This window comes from Tauraco erythrolophus, chromosome Z (genome assembly GCF_009769465.1).
Source record: "Tauraco erythrolophus isolate bTauEry1 chromosome Z, bTauEry1.pri, whole genome shotgun sequence".
Lineage (NCBI taxonomy): Eukaryota > Metazoa > Chordata > Aves > Musophagiformes > Musophagidae > Tauraco > Tauraco erythrolophus.
Genome location: NC_141496.1, coordinates 40,112,286 through 40,129,103, shown reverse-complemented (window position 1 = coordinate 40,129,103; position 16,818 = coordinate 40,112,286). Strand labels below are relative to the sequence as shown.

The following is a 16,818-nucleotide window of genomic DNA, read 5'->3' as shown; positions in this document are numbered from 1 at the left end:
GGGCAGCAGAAGATTGGTGGGCAGTCAGAGCAGGCAGCTGGCCACTGGTATGTGGTTAGCTTTTCAGCTGCAGTTGAGCATACTTTTCACCCATCAAGTAATGCTGACCTTTGTCTTCCTCTTTTCCAAAACACCTAGTTTAATGGCACTGCTGGAATCTGAAAAGCATATTTGGTTTATACGCTGTTAGAGCCAGGAGCCAGGAAACCTGACTATTACCAGGAGCTATATAGCAATACTTTAGGAATCACTTCTGCCTCTTCAGACTGGGAAAGTAAAGAAGCAGCCAAAATCTTGTGTGCACACATTGTTCCTAATTACTATTTACAACTTTTTGTTAACATGTTCTCTGGGCCTTGACAGATCCATCAGTTTTAAGTGCTTTTAAATAGCCTATTGTTGAGGAAGACATGAGAAGTATTCAAAATGAGACTTTTTTCTTAAATGCCTGTAATAACTTCCCTGGTTTTCAGGTTTCACAGCTTACCAGTGAAAATCACTTATTTGTGTGAGTATGCCAACCTTTTTGGCTCAAATTTACCTCAGAAATTTAACAAACAATACTAACCATACTATCTGCTGTTTTCCAATTTTTATCGTTACTGTATTTGGTCTACAAGACTGCAGAACTACAGAAAAGAGTGATCTCCCTGTCCTTGTTTGAATGTGTCTCTTGGGAGTTTAACTGAGGTCCCTTGACATCTTCTCTTAGCCAAGGTCTAGAGGTCAGTACCATATTCAGAAGTGCATTTACAAACTGATGTTTTGGTTTATGTCTCTCTTCCTTTCAGTTGCTTGTGGTCAGCCTCCTGTTGTGGAAAACGCAAAGACCTTTGGGAAGATGAAACCTCGTTATGAGATCAACTCTCTTATTAGATATCACTGCAAAGACGGTTTCATCCAGCGTCATATTCCAACCATCCGGTGTCAAGGGAATGGAAGATGGGATATGCCTAAAATTACTTGCATGAATCGTGAGTTCTTTGAAAGCAAACCAGTGCTGAATCAGAAACAGTAGACTAACTTAAGATTAATAAATAATGAACATGTATTTTAAGAGAAGTGCAAATTTGGTATGACAGATTATGACAACAATACTGCTCTCTCTACCTGTAGGAAAAAACATCAGGCCTCCAAAACACATTCCTCTTCTGTTTTTACAGAAACCACTAAGATTCTTTTAAAGCTCCTGAAATCAACAGGTTCCTAGCAATTAGCAATTCTTTCTGCAACTGTGGTTTAACCATGTGTAAGAGATGCTTCTCCTGTCTGTAACATGGTCATAGTACCAGTCAATCATTTATTAACCCTCTAATTAATCAAGAATAAATGGAACTGTAGTGTGAAGCGTAACCAGCCCATCCACAGTTAAATAATTTTTAATTAATATCCCTTTTTTCCTCCTTCTCATTGCAGCGTCCACATACCAAAGGACTTACTCTAAGAAATACTACTATAAACATTCTTCATCAGGAAAGGGAACATCGTTAAATTCATCAAAACACTATCATCGCTGGATCAGGACGTGGCAGGACTCAAGGCGCTGAGAGCTAAATGGTGAATGGGGAGTTCCACCATTTCAGCCAAAGTCATAACTTTCTGTGCCTTTTCTATCACTTATAGGAGTATTATCAAATTGTTTTGAAACTATGGACTGCGGTATTCACAATGCATTTTGCAAAAATATGGTGTTTATCAGAAATTTTTTTAAAAAAACAAAAGGAGAAGTGCTTATGGGGATAAAAGGAAACCATTTCCAGCCTATAAAGATTATTAGTTTTCTATATGCCATCGGTGTGGACCATTTTATGATATATACCAGCCTTCTGCAATATTTAAACAGCTCGATTTTAGCACCAATGAAAATGTAAATAAGATGATTTTAATGTTGTTTAATTGTGTGTTGTTTTTTAAAATCCTGTATATAAAATGAAAAGTCACACTAATTTCAGGCATATTTATCGTTAGAACGGCCTCAGAGGTCTTCAGTCATTTATGACGTTGTTTTTCTGTTGTTTACCTAGGCTGGAAATGGTTGAAATAACTTCACTGACTGAAATTTGCTATTATCAGGTGAAGATAAACACACAAGTTACATGACTTTTTTTTTTTTTAATGGGAACTGTGCCGATTCCCATTCAAGGCACAGTTTGTGTCCATGTGATGCGAAGTTTAGACAGAGCACATAAAAGTGGCATGAAGCATGAACTAGGGATTGCAATGTGGAACTTTTTTTCTGCTCTCCATTCCAGCTTCACCATTCATGAGAAAGGACTGCATGGAGGAGTTGCGTATGACAAGGAGGGCCTGTAAAAATCCAAGTGCTAATACATTAACTTTATCAACCAGGGCCACTTTTTTGAGAAAAAAAAAAAAAGAAAAAAAAAATTAGTTTCATGACATTAACCACAAGGTCTATGTTACAGTTCTCTGCATTCTAAAATGGAGATAGACCTGGTGTTTGGGGGATTTTTTTTTTTGTAAAAAACAAGCAAAAATCAAAAAAGTAAATAATTTTGTATATATAACCATTTTTTAATCTTTTTATAAAGTAATGAATGTTTGTGTATGAATGCTGCAGCTGTGAAGCGTACATAAATAAATGAAGTAAGCCATACTGATTTAATTTATTGGATGTTATTTTACCCATGCAAAGAAGATTAAAAGAGCTCGCCAGTGCAGTATTAGCCCCTGAGCTCCACTTTTGGAACCATCTTTCAGTTCAATTGCTATATTTCCCTGGAGAACAAAATTCCTGCTAAACGGGATCATTTGTTTGCAGTTAGATGGGTGAGAACTGTGTGACTTACAGAAGAATCAGAATCTTGGCTTTCTAGAAAGAAGTGTGTGCACAAAGAGATTATAGGTTGTAGTTGGTGCAGTGCGTACATAGGAGTTTTCTATTATGATTTCTTACCCTGGTCAGCTCGGTGACTGACCTGGACGTGTACAGTAAGTGTAGAAGGTGATGTTTGAAACGACCTCTCCACAGAAAGGACTGTTATTTCTGCAAAGTGCCTTGCACACCTTTGGGCACAGGACAAAAAGTGAAAAATAAAAAAAAAGAGTGAAGTAAGTTCGCTATGATATACCTTTTCAAATAACATCACAAATACAAACACAGATGGGAGGTTCACGCCTTTGTGTCAGTGTGGGGATACAATGCAAAAAGTTGAAAGGGAAAGGAAAAGAATTGAAACCCAGCCAACACGTAAGAGTTCCTACTAGGCTGAGCTGCCCACGGAGTGACCTTGCCATAGCTCGTCGGGAACAGTAATTACAGTTCCAGACAAGAACATCTCTTAAGAAATTGCGGTGACTGCTCCACCGAGTGTACCCAATCTTTGTGCGTTCAAGGTGGCAGTGCCTCACTGTGTTGGCCAGATCAATCCCCACCCCTCGCCCCCAAACAATGCACATAATACTTTTCTCTATTTATATTATTATCTTGTATAGTGTATAATGTGAATGTCTGGGGTGTTTTTGTGAATGAAAATCTAAAATCTTTGTAACTTTTATATCTGCTTCTGTTTCACCAAAGAAACAAGGTTTTGCTATACTGTGACTTGTCTTGTTATTGCATGTCTTCCTGTTTAAATCTATGCAATGTGATTTTTTTCATATGAATACAACTAGACTGTCAGGTATTTCACAATTATCATGGGCTTAGTCAAGTGCCCACTGGAGTCAAAGAGAGTCAGCTGGCTGAACTTTAGCAGGTGCTGGATTTGACTTTATATGAGCAGCTCTAGGGGATATTTTAAGATATACATTGTATGTTTTGAAGTCGATTATTGCTTGTATAAGTCAAGGCTCTGTTCATAAATATACAGTATTCTACACATCACTTCCTGTACCAGCAACATACAGAACAGAAAATATATTTTAACACTTTTCAAACTTTCTCACCATATGTATAAAAAACCCTGCATAGATTTGTTGTTTTCTTGTCTACTTGTTGGATTTAAACAATGTTGTAAGGCGTTCAGATAACATTGTGATTGTAGTTTTAAATAGGTTAGATACAGTGCTTATATTGATTTTTTCACTTCCTTCTATTACGCATAATAAAATAGGACTGACAACATTCCTTATTAAAAAAAACCCAAACTGTTACCCATGCTTGTTTATTTAGACAGAGAATGGAACTTTATTCCATTCTGGAGACTTTTTCTAAGACTGATGTAAACCCAAAACGTTCCAATACCAACACTCTGCAAAATGCACCCACTCGTATCACAAAATTAGGTCTGCTGTGAAGCCAGGGCGTTATCACAGCTAGTGCCATGATTCCTTTTGGTGGAGCATCTCTGAATCACAGAATCACAGAATGTTAGGGATTGGAAGGGACCTCAAAGGATCATCTAGTCCAATCCCCCTGCCTGAGCACTCCAGTATGCGGAAGTGCATTGGGTTTGGAGTAGAGGGATGGAAGACAAAACTAGAGATTTAAATACAGATTTGCTGAGTGTTTCTTAGCTTTGCTTTCTTGCTTTTCAAGTTAAACCAGAATTCTTTTTAAATGATTTTTTAAAGTTACCCTGTGTCTGCTGCAAAGATGGAATGGTCCTCTTTAAATTGTGTTTTACAAATACAGGCAAGACAAGTATCATAGTAGTATTCCTGTAGCAATCTTCACCTGTTCCATAAATAACAAACTTTCTGTCTCTACTAACACGCTGTCTGCCATTTAAAAGGGTTACAGAAACAGCTGTAGACTAGGAGGCGGAAAGGTTAGGAGAGGATGGGGCACTGATGATTAAAGTCCTGCAGAGGTTAACACCACACAGGATAGAAAAAAGCCAGGCCACTTATTTCGGTAGAGCTTCTCAAATAGCAAGAGAAGGTGCTGGTATTCCTGTATTCTAGCTAGACCCTAGAAGATGAGCAACTCCATGAAGCTAGGGAGGAAGAGACAGCTCCCTGGTGGCAGATCTCCTTGAGGTACATTGGGTTCTATGGGATCTCTTGCCGGAGGTGTCACTGCAAGTAGCAACTCATCAGAGACGGGATGGATGAACCGTGTGGGAGAAAACACAAGTTCCTGGAAATGCAACAGGTGGGCCAGCAAGATACAAATGGGCTGGCCAGGGGTGGCAAATGGAAAGGATAGCCTGCAGAGAGGGCTTTGCAGTCAAAAAATGATTTGCCATGGCAGTGGCTGAAGGAACATTGTCTGAAGTTCAACCTATGGTTGTGGTTAAGGTCTATAATGTCTATAATACTTTTTTAAGTGAAAAGTCTTCATTTCTGTAGACAGCATCTTTGCTGTGAGCATATGCAGAAGCCAGCACGTGCAGGCAGAGATACTCTCCTGGCAACTGCAGCAGCTGGTGCAAGTTCGAGCTGTAAAATGCTCAGCAGCACAGTGACCTGGGGTGACTGAGGAGGAAATGAAGCAAGAGCAGGAGAAGTAGGAGCAGCTACCAATGTAAATGATATTACGTAACTTTTGAAAACCTGGATCCTGCTAAAAGCATGACTTGTGGATATAGTTAAATCTTCAGTGAAGCTCTGCACTTCTAGTAAATTTGAGTTTTGGGGCTTTTTTGTTTGGTTAGTTGGTTGGGTTTTTTTATTTTCCACATTGTAACTGCCGACTTTCTGTGTTTGGAAGAGCTATGTTTTTGTCTGCTAAGAAGTCTTGCTGCTCTTATGTCTCAAAAAAAACCCCAAAAAACAAAAACCCTGGACAGTTCCTCATCAGCATGAATAGGGCTGCTGAAGGAGCAGCAGCTGCAAAGATGCCTCCTATGGCTTCTGGGCAGATCTGTGATATTCGATGGGGTTTATATGGATATGTCAGAGGGGTATGAATCACTCTTGGTGTGAACTGGAGCTATGGTAAGAAAAAGGGTGGTCATGCTCTTTGTTCAGTTAAAAGGCTTGCAACATGCCGTCCTGTCCTCCAGAGGTAGAAGATGACTCAAACTCTCTGTAGGCTTCAGCTCTTCAGGTACAAAACTGCTCCTTCACCAGGAAATGTTTAAGGTGTCACATACCAAAAACAACCGGAGAAATCTGAGTTCAGTGCAACTGTGTTAATGCACAAAGAGGAATGTGTTCTTTTTCAGAGAACACATGCAACTTGTATTATCAATTGTAAGCAGTAATTTGCATAGAACTGTATGAGCACACTGTTTTTCCTGACAAACGATGAAAGGGATGCAAACGATGTTTGCACGAAGCATGGACAAAAGCTTACAGGCCATGCAAAGTCGTTAGCATGGTGAAGCCAAGAAGGTTATTTGTTGTAAGGACAGAAATGTCATCTGGACAAAGGTGCATCATTTGAACAGTCCAGCAGTAGACCTGGAGGGAAATTTCAGAGCCTGTAAAGTGCAATTTAATAGCAAATTTTGATTTTCACACCAAATAAATATTTTCAAGCGGGGAAGCCATCAGCTATTACTGCTATAGAAGCTAAGTTACTGTATAAATGCAGATAAAAAAAAGAAATGGGACCTCGAGATGTATTAGTGAGGACCTTATTGCGAGGGTGGGAATCGATTCATGATACTGCCAAAATGCATCCAGATTTCCAGCTGCCAATAGCCAGGAGAAATTAATTCCAGCTGGAAATGGTCCAGCTTCTGGGACGGAAATGCTTCTGGGATAATCAGAAGAGTGGAGAAGCTAAAAGGAAGACAGACATTGGTGCTGGTCCTGCACAGATGCAATAGTCTTCAGGAGCAAATACATGGCTTCTGGTTTTAAGCTCCAGAAGTTGCATCACGTCCTGGTGGGAAGTCCTGTGATAGTAAAGGCCTTTATTACTTTAAGACAACAGGCAATCACTTTAGGAAAGGGAATAAATGGTGTGGCTGTCTTCAGTGGCAAGAGAAAGGCAGGAATTTTAGTCCTGTGTTTCTTACACTGCAGTGTTTGGGGTAATAATTATACAATATTCCTACGTGGTAGGAGAAAAAAGTAACACAGAGGCTTGGCAGAGGTCATACACAGAGACCTGCAGCAGACCCAGGCAACGAGTCCATGTTTACTAAGGGTCCTGTTCCGTCACAGGTTTAAAAAAAAAAAAAAAAAAAAATTGACTTTTCTAAGCAGGTGATGGAAGTTTTGATTTCAAATGCAGTAGGATCTCAGGCTTCTCTCTTCAGGGTTTAAATAAGCCTTGAACTCACCTGTGTACCACTTCTTTGTTAATATATTTATATATTTTTGTTAAAATAAGCTTAGAAAAGGGGTAAAAAGCAGCAGATGTTTCTGGCAGTGCTGTTTGCTTGCTGAATGAAGGCTCCCTTCAATCACAAAAGCCGTACCTGTTCTTCCAGTGCAGCTCACTCATCTTAAACCCTGGCAGCTTCTAGATACGCTCAAATCCTCACCAAGGACAGGGTATGGCAGGGTAACAGGGCCAGTGGCCGCTCTCGGTACACATTCCATGTCGACCCCTCAGTGAGAGGGGAGGCAGTCCCCAGCTGCACGTGGCTGCAGAGGTGATGCTCTCCCTGCATTACGTGCAGCATGAGGCAGCAGAGAGGTGCAAGTGCCAGGCTGGAACTCATGCCTCGTGTCTCCCCAAAGGGCTTTTCAAGGGGAACGTGGGCTCTGTTAACAAAACCCATGGACTTCGGTGTATTTTGAACCGTGCTGTGGCCAGGCTGATGTTTACAGCTTGAGAGTGGCTGATGATACAGTGCTTATATGTCAACTACTTCCCCTTGCTTCTGGGGAAAATAAAGACATTTTCCTCTTAATAGGCTGAACAGGTCATGCTGATTTTCTCATGTTTTCAGGCTATAAAAAGAATACTAAACCTAGCACAGAGTCATTGATCATGGTACCAAATCAATTACACCCTATTGAGTCTTGCAGAAACCATCTGAGTCAGGTATCTCTGAGCGTGTTGGAGCAAAGGTGTATCTGCTTGCACTGTGCCATCACTGACAGAAATCAGTGGAAGATGCTTTAAAGAAGAAGACATGACTGGAAAAAGGGATGTTTTGATCCCTTCTCCCCTGTGTACTTCGCATGCCAGTGGCCTGGTTCCCCCGCTGCGGTCATGCTTTCCAGACTGACATTTTCAAAGGCAGAGTAAGAAAGATGAAAATCATCAGAAAATAATATTGTTATGAAAGAGAATTGTGATGAGAGAGATAAAAATGCAGGAAGAATGATGGGAGGAAAAGTACATGGTATTGATTTGAAAATGGAAAATCAATTCATGTTAACTCTGTATTAGGGAGAAATTTGAATTTATACCAATGCATTTATACCAACCAGACAGTGATATCACCAGTAAGCACACACCAGTATAATAGCTGCCTGTAATATAAAATATATGCTATTGTAGTTTTCGATAAACTGGCCTAAATGTGTGTGCTCTTTGGTAGTAGTTTTTGTTTGCTCTCTATGGTTACAGGTTTGGGTTTTTTTTAAAAAAGCTACTTCAATCCTTCAGGACTTTATTTAAGACAAACCTTTTAGCCTATGTTTGTACAAGTGGTCTATGCTTTCAGTCACTCTCCAGTCCTTGAAAATTGTTAGGAACAGCTGTTTGTACTTGTAAAGCAAAACATTTTAGTTAAATATGACAGGTAACATGGACACAGAGATTTTTCAAGTTGCCTGAAGTGACATCAACTTACTGATGAAGTGAAATGGCCTCTAAAGTTAATAGAAGAGCTTAGGACATCCAGCATCACTTACTGTCCCTCTTGAGTGGAAGATTCTTCCTGAAGAAGAGACTCCAAATGTGAAAGTTAAAGAAAAGCTTGGGGTTTAGTCTATGGAAGTCTTTTGAGATTTAGAGTATCCTGTATACTAGCTGCTGCATAATTACACAGAGAAGCGAGTTTACCTTTACCTTTTAGGGCACAGTTATGTAGTTGTAGGTAGTAAATTTTTCATTTTTCAGGGGTAAAAAATCAGATATGTGTATTTTGGTTGACTCAATGTATTGTGTCCAAGGCATCATTAACAGCTTCAGGGCTAACCTGAGAGGAAAAACTATTTGCCAAAGGAGAGACAAATAAAATTGCAGAAATCCAACCCAAGCACAGCTTTGATCTTAGAAAGGCCATGAGGATTCCTCCAGGCTGCTGAGGATGGCTCTGAGGCTGCCATGTTTGCAGCTGTTGAGCAGCTGAGATGTGCTCCAAGCACCTGGAGCAACAGGACAGCAATGCCAGCATGGGATAGCAGGGGAGTACCATCAGAGGGAGAAAGCAGAATGACTGATGCTGATGTCACCGAGACAGTGTGGGAGCAAACCCTCGGCCTGCAGGAGCCCCATGGAGAAATGGCTGGGGTGCCCACGAGAGCTGTCACCTTGACCCAGCAGGCATCAGACTTCGATCTTCCCCTGGTGTGATGTGACTCATGGTTTTGGCCGTATGATGCTGGGGCATTCCTACTGGGCTAACCCAATTCTAGAGTGACCAAGGTAATGCAATTGTAACCACTGTTAAATTTGAGGCAAATGATGATACACGTGGTCCAACAAGTCATCAGGTCAGGCTACTAGGGCAGTTTCAGTTCCTTTCTTGGGGAAAGGATCTAACTTTCTGTTAAATCATTGTGGCTTTTCAGAATTGGGTACAGATCAAAACTATTTCCCCTATATGAAGCAAAGTCAGTTACTCTGCTGCATTCATGGTTTGGCATACCCACCTTTCCTTGAGGTTGTATCTCCTCCAAACCATCCTCTGCTGCTGCTATGCTTCACTTTACTTCTGTCAAGTTCACAGATCTTGCTCTTTCTGTGCAAAGAAATAATACTGCACGTTCAAAATAATTCTCTCAACCTCTATGATAATAATCTGCCAAAGTTAACACATTGCTTTATTTTCCATTGTTTATCTTACCATCTTACAAGAGTACGGTGTTGTCTGTACCTGGAAATCCAGGACCGCCTCTTGATGTCTTCTATGACCTCCTCATGGCAGAGACATCTGTTTGGATCTTGGCCTATATATATGCTGTGTGATAGATCGAGTGTAAATGCCTCTAGCCGATCTCATACAACGTAAATAATCCTTTTTGGCTGTAAATTTTTGACTTGTGTTCCACAAAAACGAAACAAGTAAATTCTGTGTAATAAAAACTTTTTTCCTTTCTCATCTGTGTTGTATCACTATTTACGTCATCAATAATCTTAGCGTTTAACTGCTCCAATCTCCTTGCTTTTTATAATAGAATTTTTTGAGACCTGTGTGTCTTCAGATATGATAATGGCAATATCTCTCCATGACCCTTCATTCTCAAGAGTGTAAAAAATACCACAGCAGTTTTCAACATACATCAACAGCTATCCCTCCATCTCACCTGAGAAGTGTGTTTCATTAATTAATGCTCTCCAGGTTTCATAAATTATTAAATGCTGACAGATTTTATTTTTCAATTATTTATTGCATATCATAACAAGAAACGTCTCTCCTGGAGTAAGGAGAAAGTGCAAATATTTAGTAGCCTTAATCTTCCTTTATTAGAGCATGAATCTTTGTGCAAACTAGTTATCTCACATGTTTTAAGAACAGATTCAGTCAAGAGTAAATGGGATGTTACGTTCTCAAAACTGGAAGAAATCAAGTTCACCTATCATCAATTATATTGCCTTACTCCAACCACAGACCCTTCAAATGAAAGTTGTGCCATGACCACTTTTGTGACATAAGGTATAGGTAACGAGTAACTAAAAAAAATTGAGCAGTATTTTCCCAGTATTTCATGCGTTCACTCAAACACTTGTGTGTTTCTGTGCAAGCCAAGTGCGGCAGAACTCAGCAGAGATTCCCAGGAAGAAAGATGAAGGTACCATTCAGATCTAAAATCATTGCTGGAGGTGTCATAGAAAGCAGGACAGAGGAGAAATCCTTTGCTGTGATTTATTGTAATCTGGTTTTGCAGAGGCAAACAAACCCATCTGAAACTGGGGCCAGAACATGTACAAATAAACTGGGATTTAACTGTACAGCTGAGGGAGAAAAGGGATCTTCTCAAATCAAGGGACCGATACCCACCTGAGTTTGGATCTGAAATATCCAGTTTCATAACATCTCTTAGCGGTTTTATGGCAACTACAGTTGGAATCTGACCCACCCCCACAGCCTACTGGGTAGATACTTTTAGATAGCGAAACTTTTAGGGTCATCTTTGGGAAATGTTGCTGTGCTTAATAGTCTTGGAGCACAATGTAACCAAGGCCTAATGCAAACCTCTACCTCTCTTTTCCCCTCGACTCAGTATCGACGTTTTGTGGTGAGGGCGACTAGAAGTGACAGGAGGTTTATTACCCTTCATGTGGGGTGGGAGTGGCAAGTCCCATCTGCCAGACAGAGAGGCAGCTTGTGCCCTTCCACGAGTAACAATGTGCTCCAAAACCACCCCTGCCTGAAGAAAGAAGCTGTACTTGCTTGGGATCGCTCACTCTGGAACGAGCAGGAATAGTTGCACCCACTGCTGAAAATGCCATCTGAGATCCTTCACTTGCAGTAGGAGTTAAGGGGAAAAATGTTTGCCCTCACCATGTAGATTAAGCCAGAACTGATTAACATGGTAGATGGAAATGCAACGGCAAGGAGGTATTTCATCCAGCCTTCCCTTAACAACCGGGGAAAAGCACCAATTTTGGCACAAATATTACAAATACATATATGTATATGTATATTTTGCATGACTGGATGAGGAAGAAGAGCAAGAGGCTAGGGAAATATTATGAAAAAAATAATTGCCTGGAGATAAGTTTTGGTGGATGTTAGTAAGCGTCCTTCCAAGATCAGTCTCTCTGCATCCAAGAACAAGATAAGCTCCACGAGGTATTGGACTACATGGATTTTATTAAAGTTTATGACTTCTTCAACTTCACATACGCACAGAAATTAAACCCATAAAGTTATGCCTCAGGGCAAAACATCTCTGGATGAAATAGCCAGCAAGATGACAACAGCAGAATGGAAATCTTTGCATTTTAAGGGACTGTATCTCTCTTCTGTACCCTTCCTGCAGCAGACATAGCTGCCTAATTTCTGAGATAGTCAGGGAGTTAGAGGTGAAACATGTTTATTTGCTTCCCCGTATAATTTATCTAAAAGTAAAATTACTTACTTAAAATTCCAAAGTTGAGGGGGTAAAGTCTTGAAAAGTCAAGAAAAGAGAAAAGGGAAAAACAATTGGTTATTTTTTCTCAAAATTTCACAGGGAGAAAAATGGCCAGAACAGAGGAGATATTTGATACCGTTAGGGAAAATTCATTGCCTTAAAAATTATTTTTGTTGATGATGCATTCCCTAGTAGTTCAGAGATTTTTTTTTTTTAAACTGGGAACTTACCAAGGATCGAATCTTAAGCATACATTTTTGGTCAGTAAGAATTAATATTGCTTTTCAGCTATTTAGACGATTTCTTTGCATAGCTACAATATCAGTTTCATATCATCATCAGATTTATATAATCTGTGCTGACATGGACCAGAGTCATGAAGTAAAACACAGGATAGCTTAAAATATTAGTGTACTAATTGCTGATTGTATCTACAGTGTATGAGCAACGCCAACAAGCCATATTTTTTATAGCAGCATACTTCTTCAAGATACTTCATGGAAATACCTTCTGTCCAAGGATCATGAAGAAATGCATGAGTATGAAGATCTCAGCAAACTAATTTTCAATACTAAATGGTTTGGTATACCTGGGATTTGAGGCTTTGCTCTGATATTAGTGTAATAAGTATCTTATTGTACAACACAGTTTACATTATACCCAGAGGTGATATTTACCAATATAAAGCCAAAGACAACTAAACTGACAAATGATGAAATTCCATGTTTTACTTCAGTGTGTGTTCAGAAGCAAGTTCAAAACGGCTGGGTAAAAAGGGAGAGCTGTAAAATGTGACTATCTGCAATATCAAACATTCAGACAAGCTATATAATGGCCACGTATCAAGGGTACAATCCCATTTCAGTTTTCAGGCTTTGCCTTTTGTGGGAGCTACAAATGTACCCCTGAAAGCAGGACTGGAAGCTTAACCAAGCCAGGTACTGTCTCAAATATTACAGAAGAATGTAAAATTTGGTGTTACTGTCGATAAACGCCTGTCTTCCCGAAGTCCCTCCAGGGTGGCTGTGGGATGCTGGCGTCTCTATTTGTGTGGGGGGATGCACCCTCTGACTCTACAGGCCACTGTCTGCTGTTTGCACCTGGCTATAGTTCATTACGTTATAAGCTGATCATAGTGATTTCTCTTTTGCCTACATGGGTCTCTGCTTGTTCACTTCAGCCCTTGACTTGCTTTCATTTTGTAGAAGTGGCCTTGAAGGATCCTGGGCTCATCCTCTGCTTTCAGCTGCCACCAGCACCGAGTGCAGCTCAAAATTCTTTCCTCCTCTGGTTGCTTCAAGTCAGTCTTTCCCCAGTCCTCCTCCTGTGTTGCCAATTGGCCCTTTAATGTGTAATGCAAGGAATCTCCCCAGATCCTGGACCTCACATTATGGAGGACTTTGGGAAAGGGAGAGAGATCCTGCATCTCCTCTATGTCTGCAAATCCTTTCTGAATCTCTGATGCATGAGTCTCTCAAGCCACCCCGGTATTCAAAATACCAGTGTAGACTTTAATTTTCTACCCATTATGACAATATCCTTCTCTTGGGACTTGACATTGCATCATGCATTGCTGCCGCGTTCGCCGGACACTGGTGTTAGGATGATTTTCTCAGCCTTGTGCTCTAACCTTGCTATGTTTTCTAAAACCTGTCTCTTGCTCTGGTGATGCTCTTCCCCTAATCAGATGCAAGTGTCTTGGCTCCTGAAGCTCTCTGACCTCACACGACCTGGCCTCCTCCACGGCACTAAAAGATTGGTCTCTACCACCACACACCTCACTGTCCCAACAGGTTACGCACTGCCCACACATTATGTCTGCAGTCTTAAGAAAAAGGCAAAAGTTCCCCTTGCAAGTCCAATGAAATCTCTTATTTCTTTTTTTTCTTTTTTCTTTTTTTCTTTTTTCTTTTTTTCTTTTTTCTTTTTTTCTTTTTTCTTGTTTCTTTTTTCTTTTTTCTTGTTTCTTTTTTCTTTTTGTAATATCTGCAAGAGCGTAGCTATTCTAAGTTGTGGTCATTAATAGAATTTATCAGGCTGAACAACAGCAATGTGTGTTTTCTTGCATTTATATTGAGATTTTTAGTGTTACACTGCATGGATCTACCCTACAGCTTCTACTATATATACATTGTAGTTTGGTCCCTTCATCTTTTACACCAAACTCTTTTCTGCTATTTTAACACAAATGACGATAATGACACCAATGTTTCTCCATCTACCAGTACAAAGTTGTGAGGTTTTGCTCAGAAACTACTAGACTGAACTTTTTCACTTTTTAATGAAATCTGCATAGTTGCACAATTGGGACTTCAAGGAAAACTCTGAATGTTGCAAGACCTGTGGTGTAAGAGTTGAATCCAAAGACTGCATGGGAAACTGAAAAAAAGAGCTTCTCAGGTTATAGACACATTCAGAAGCCCCCTTTGAGGCATAAAGGTTTGCGTTGATGACTACTATGTACATTTTATTAATAATAATATGGTGAACTGACTTGGGAAGTTCTGGTGCCTATTAATATATCTTCCATTGTGACCACTGTTAAAGTTGCTTAAAATTGAAAATGGAAAAAAAATATTATTTCCCTTCATCATTTGAGTCTTCATGGTGGGGTCATGTATCCTTTATAAAAGCAGAAAAGACTAATGGAAGTGTAAAAATATGTGTTTACGGTAAAAATGCTGCTTGTTTTTTTCCCCCTTGGTGGATTGGATACTTCAAGAGAAACCTGGCATTTGTTACCCTATTAGGATCAATTTTCAGATTTAACCTTGAAGTAAGTGTGTGCAACATTTGCCTCCTCTTCACCAAGAAGACTAACAGCAACAAACACCATGCAGTAACCAAAGCTCTCAGCTATCAGTCTGTCCTTGTAAAACAACAATCCTGAAATGACATGTTATTTTTCTTTCTTCCCTGTGCATTTTACTGAAGTAGAACAAGGTCCATTTAGGGACTCTTTGGTCAAACTTAAATATACAGAGAGCACACACAAAGCCTTTTCCTTTCAGGCGTAGAAAGGCAGCTGTGAATAGGGATTTCTGCAAGCGAGTTAGGAGAAAAGGAGGAAAAACAAATTTCTATACTGTGTCAACTGAGAGGGATTTATAGGAGCACTGACCAGTTGACCTTGAAGCTTCTGGGCATTTTAGCTCGGCGCGAAGCTCAGGTGAGTTACGCACTTTGGAAAATCCGGGTTATTTTAAGTAAGAAACGAAGGTGGCTATACGAGAGAGACAAACCTCAGATGCAGGGCTTGCAGCTCCTGGACAATGCATGAAAAACCTGGAGAGAATAGCAAAAGGTTTAAGAGCATTGCAAAGGAGAGCACGCTTGAGTCCAAAGGGTAAACCACCGGCGTTCTGTGTTGGAGGGGGCTTGGCTGATTGACTCATGACAAAATTATCCCTTAAAATATTTACGTGCATATTTACAGGGAAACCCAGGAAGAAGAGGGATTCATTGTTCTTCCAATAAATTGGCTACAGTCAGATTATGCTTTCTTCATGTGTGCCAAGGCATGGCACATTCCTCTAATTTATTTCACTGTTCGGGATGCAATAAAGCTAAGGTAAATAAATAAAAATAAAAAAAGCTTTGAGAAGCTTGTGGCAAGCTGCTGTTCATTTGCTTGTCAATGCTACCTGATGTGAGACAGAGATGTACCTTTTCTAGGTAATATGTATGATAGTCTTAGTAATTTAACAGATCCTACCTAAGGATGAGTGTCCACTGACTTTGTGGTTATTATGTTATCTTTTTTTAATGGTATATAATCAACTAAGGTAAATGCCAACTAAACTAAAACAGCTGCCCTTTGGCTAAAATATACAAATAGCAATGTCTAGGACAGATAAAAGTCAATGACATCGACTCCAACTAAATTTTTAACTCCAAACCCTTGTAGTTTCCTGAACTCCCCTTTCAGATACAGTGACCAGGCAATGCAGTAAAACCTCTGCACAGTGTCTGCTCTTCTGATGGGGATTAATTCTTTCTTTCTTTCTTTCTTTCTTTTTTTTCCCCTTTACCATTGACCAGGTAAGAACATATTATATACGTCAGGTTCAAAGTGCTGTTGGTAACATCCTGATTAGTTTCTGGGGGACTGACCTTGAGATGTAACTATGGTGTACAGCCTCAACCTGGATGGGGCTTAGGGCTGACAGCTGTTGCTGGCTGGAGCGTAACCTTCTCTCTTCACCACAACGGGGAGAAGCGTTCGAAGATTTTATTTAGGATTTCTTCTCTTCTGTCATGTATGTCTTCCATAACTACTTTGGACTTAATTGGCTGAAGGAGCTTATAAGCTGTTGGTACTAAAGCTTCCGTCCTTCTGCCCTGAAGGCTCTAAACTGATGGCCTTAATAATTTACTGTGATAGGGTGTTTTGAGTTAAAATATCAGTGCTTGGCAAGCCAAGACTTTCTAAATTAGTTTCTTGGGCATTTGATTCTCTGCTGCTTCATTGGCAGTTTTATTTTCTGTTAGTATGGGCAGCGTTCTTTTTATTAGCTTTGTGATTAGTTACTGTCCTTTGCAATATGGGGTGTCTTTCTTGCAATTCGATTTGGTTTCTGGCAGTGCCAGGCCAAATCATTCTCAAGTACTCCATCTGTTGATATTTCCAGTTCATAAGAAAAAGTGACCTCACATGGCCTATGAATCGGTGGTCTTTTCTGCTTTCTTACAAGGAAAATGAACCACACACTTTCTCCAGGGGTATTCCTGCATGGAGCAGGAATATCCTTGAATTTT

At 40.0% G+C, this 16,818-nt stretch overlaps 1 protein-coding gene across 4 annotated transcripts in view; it reads left to right on the top strand.

Moving 5' to 3' along the window:
- Positions 1 to 1,547, top strand: part of VCAN (versican) — a 105,808-nt gene extending 104,261 nt beyond the window's left edge. For all 4 annotated transcript variants that reach the window (XM_086629231.1, XM_086629229.1, XM_086629230.1 and 1 more), the window contains 2 exons: positions 792 to 974; positions 1,417 to 1,547. In XM_086629231.1, coding sequence (XP_086485357.1) covers positions 792 to 974; positions 1,417 to 1,547 — 314 coding nt within the window. The remainder of the gene's footprint in view (positions 1 to 791; positions 975 to 1,416) is intronic.
- Positions 1,548 to 16,818: the final 15,271 nt, after the last annotated feature.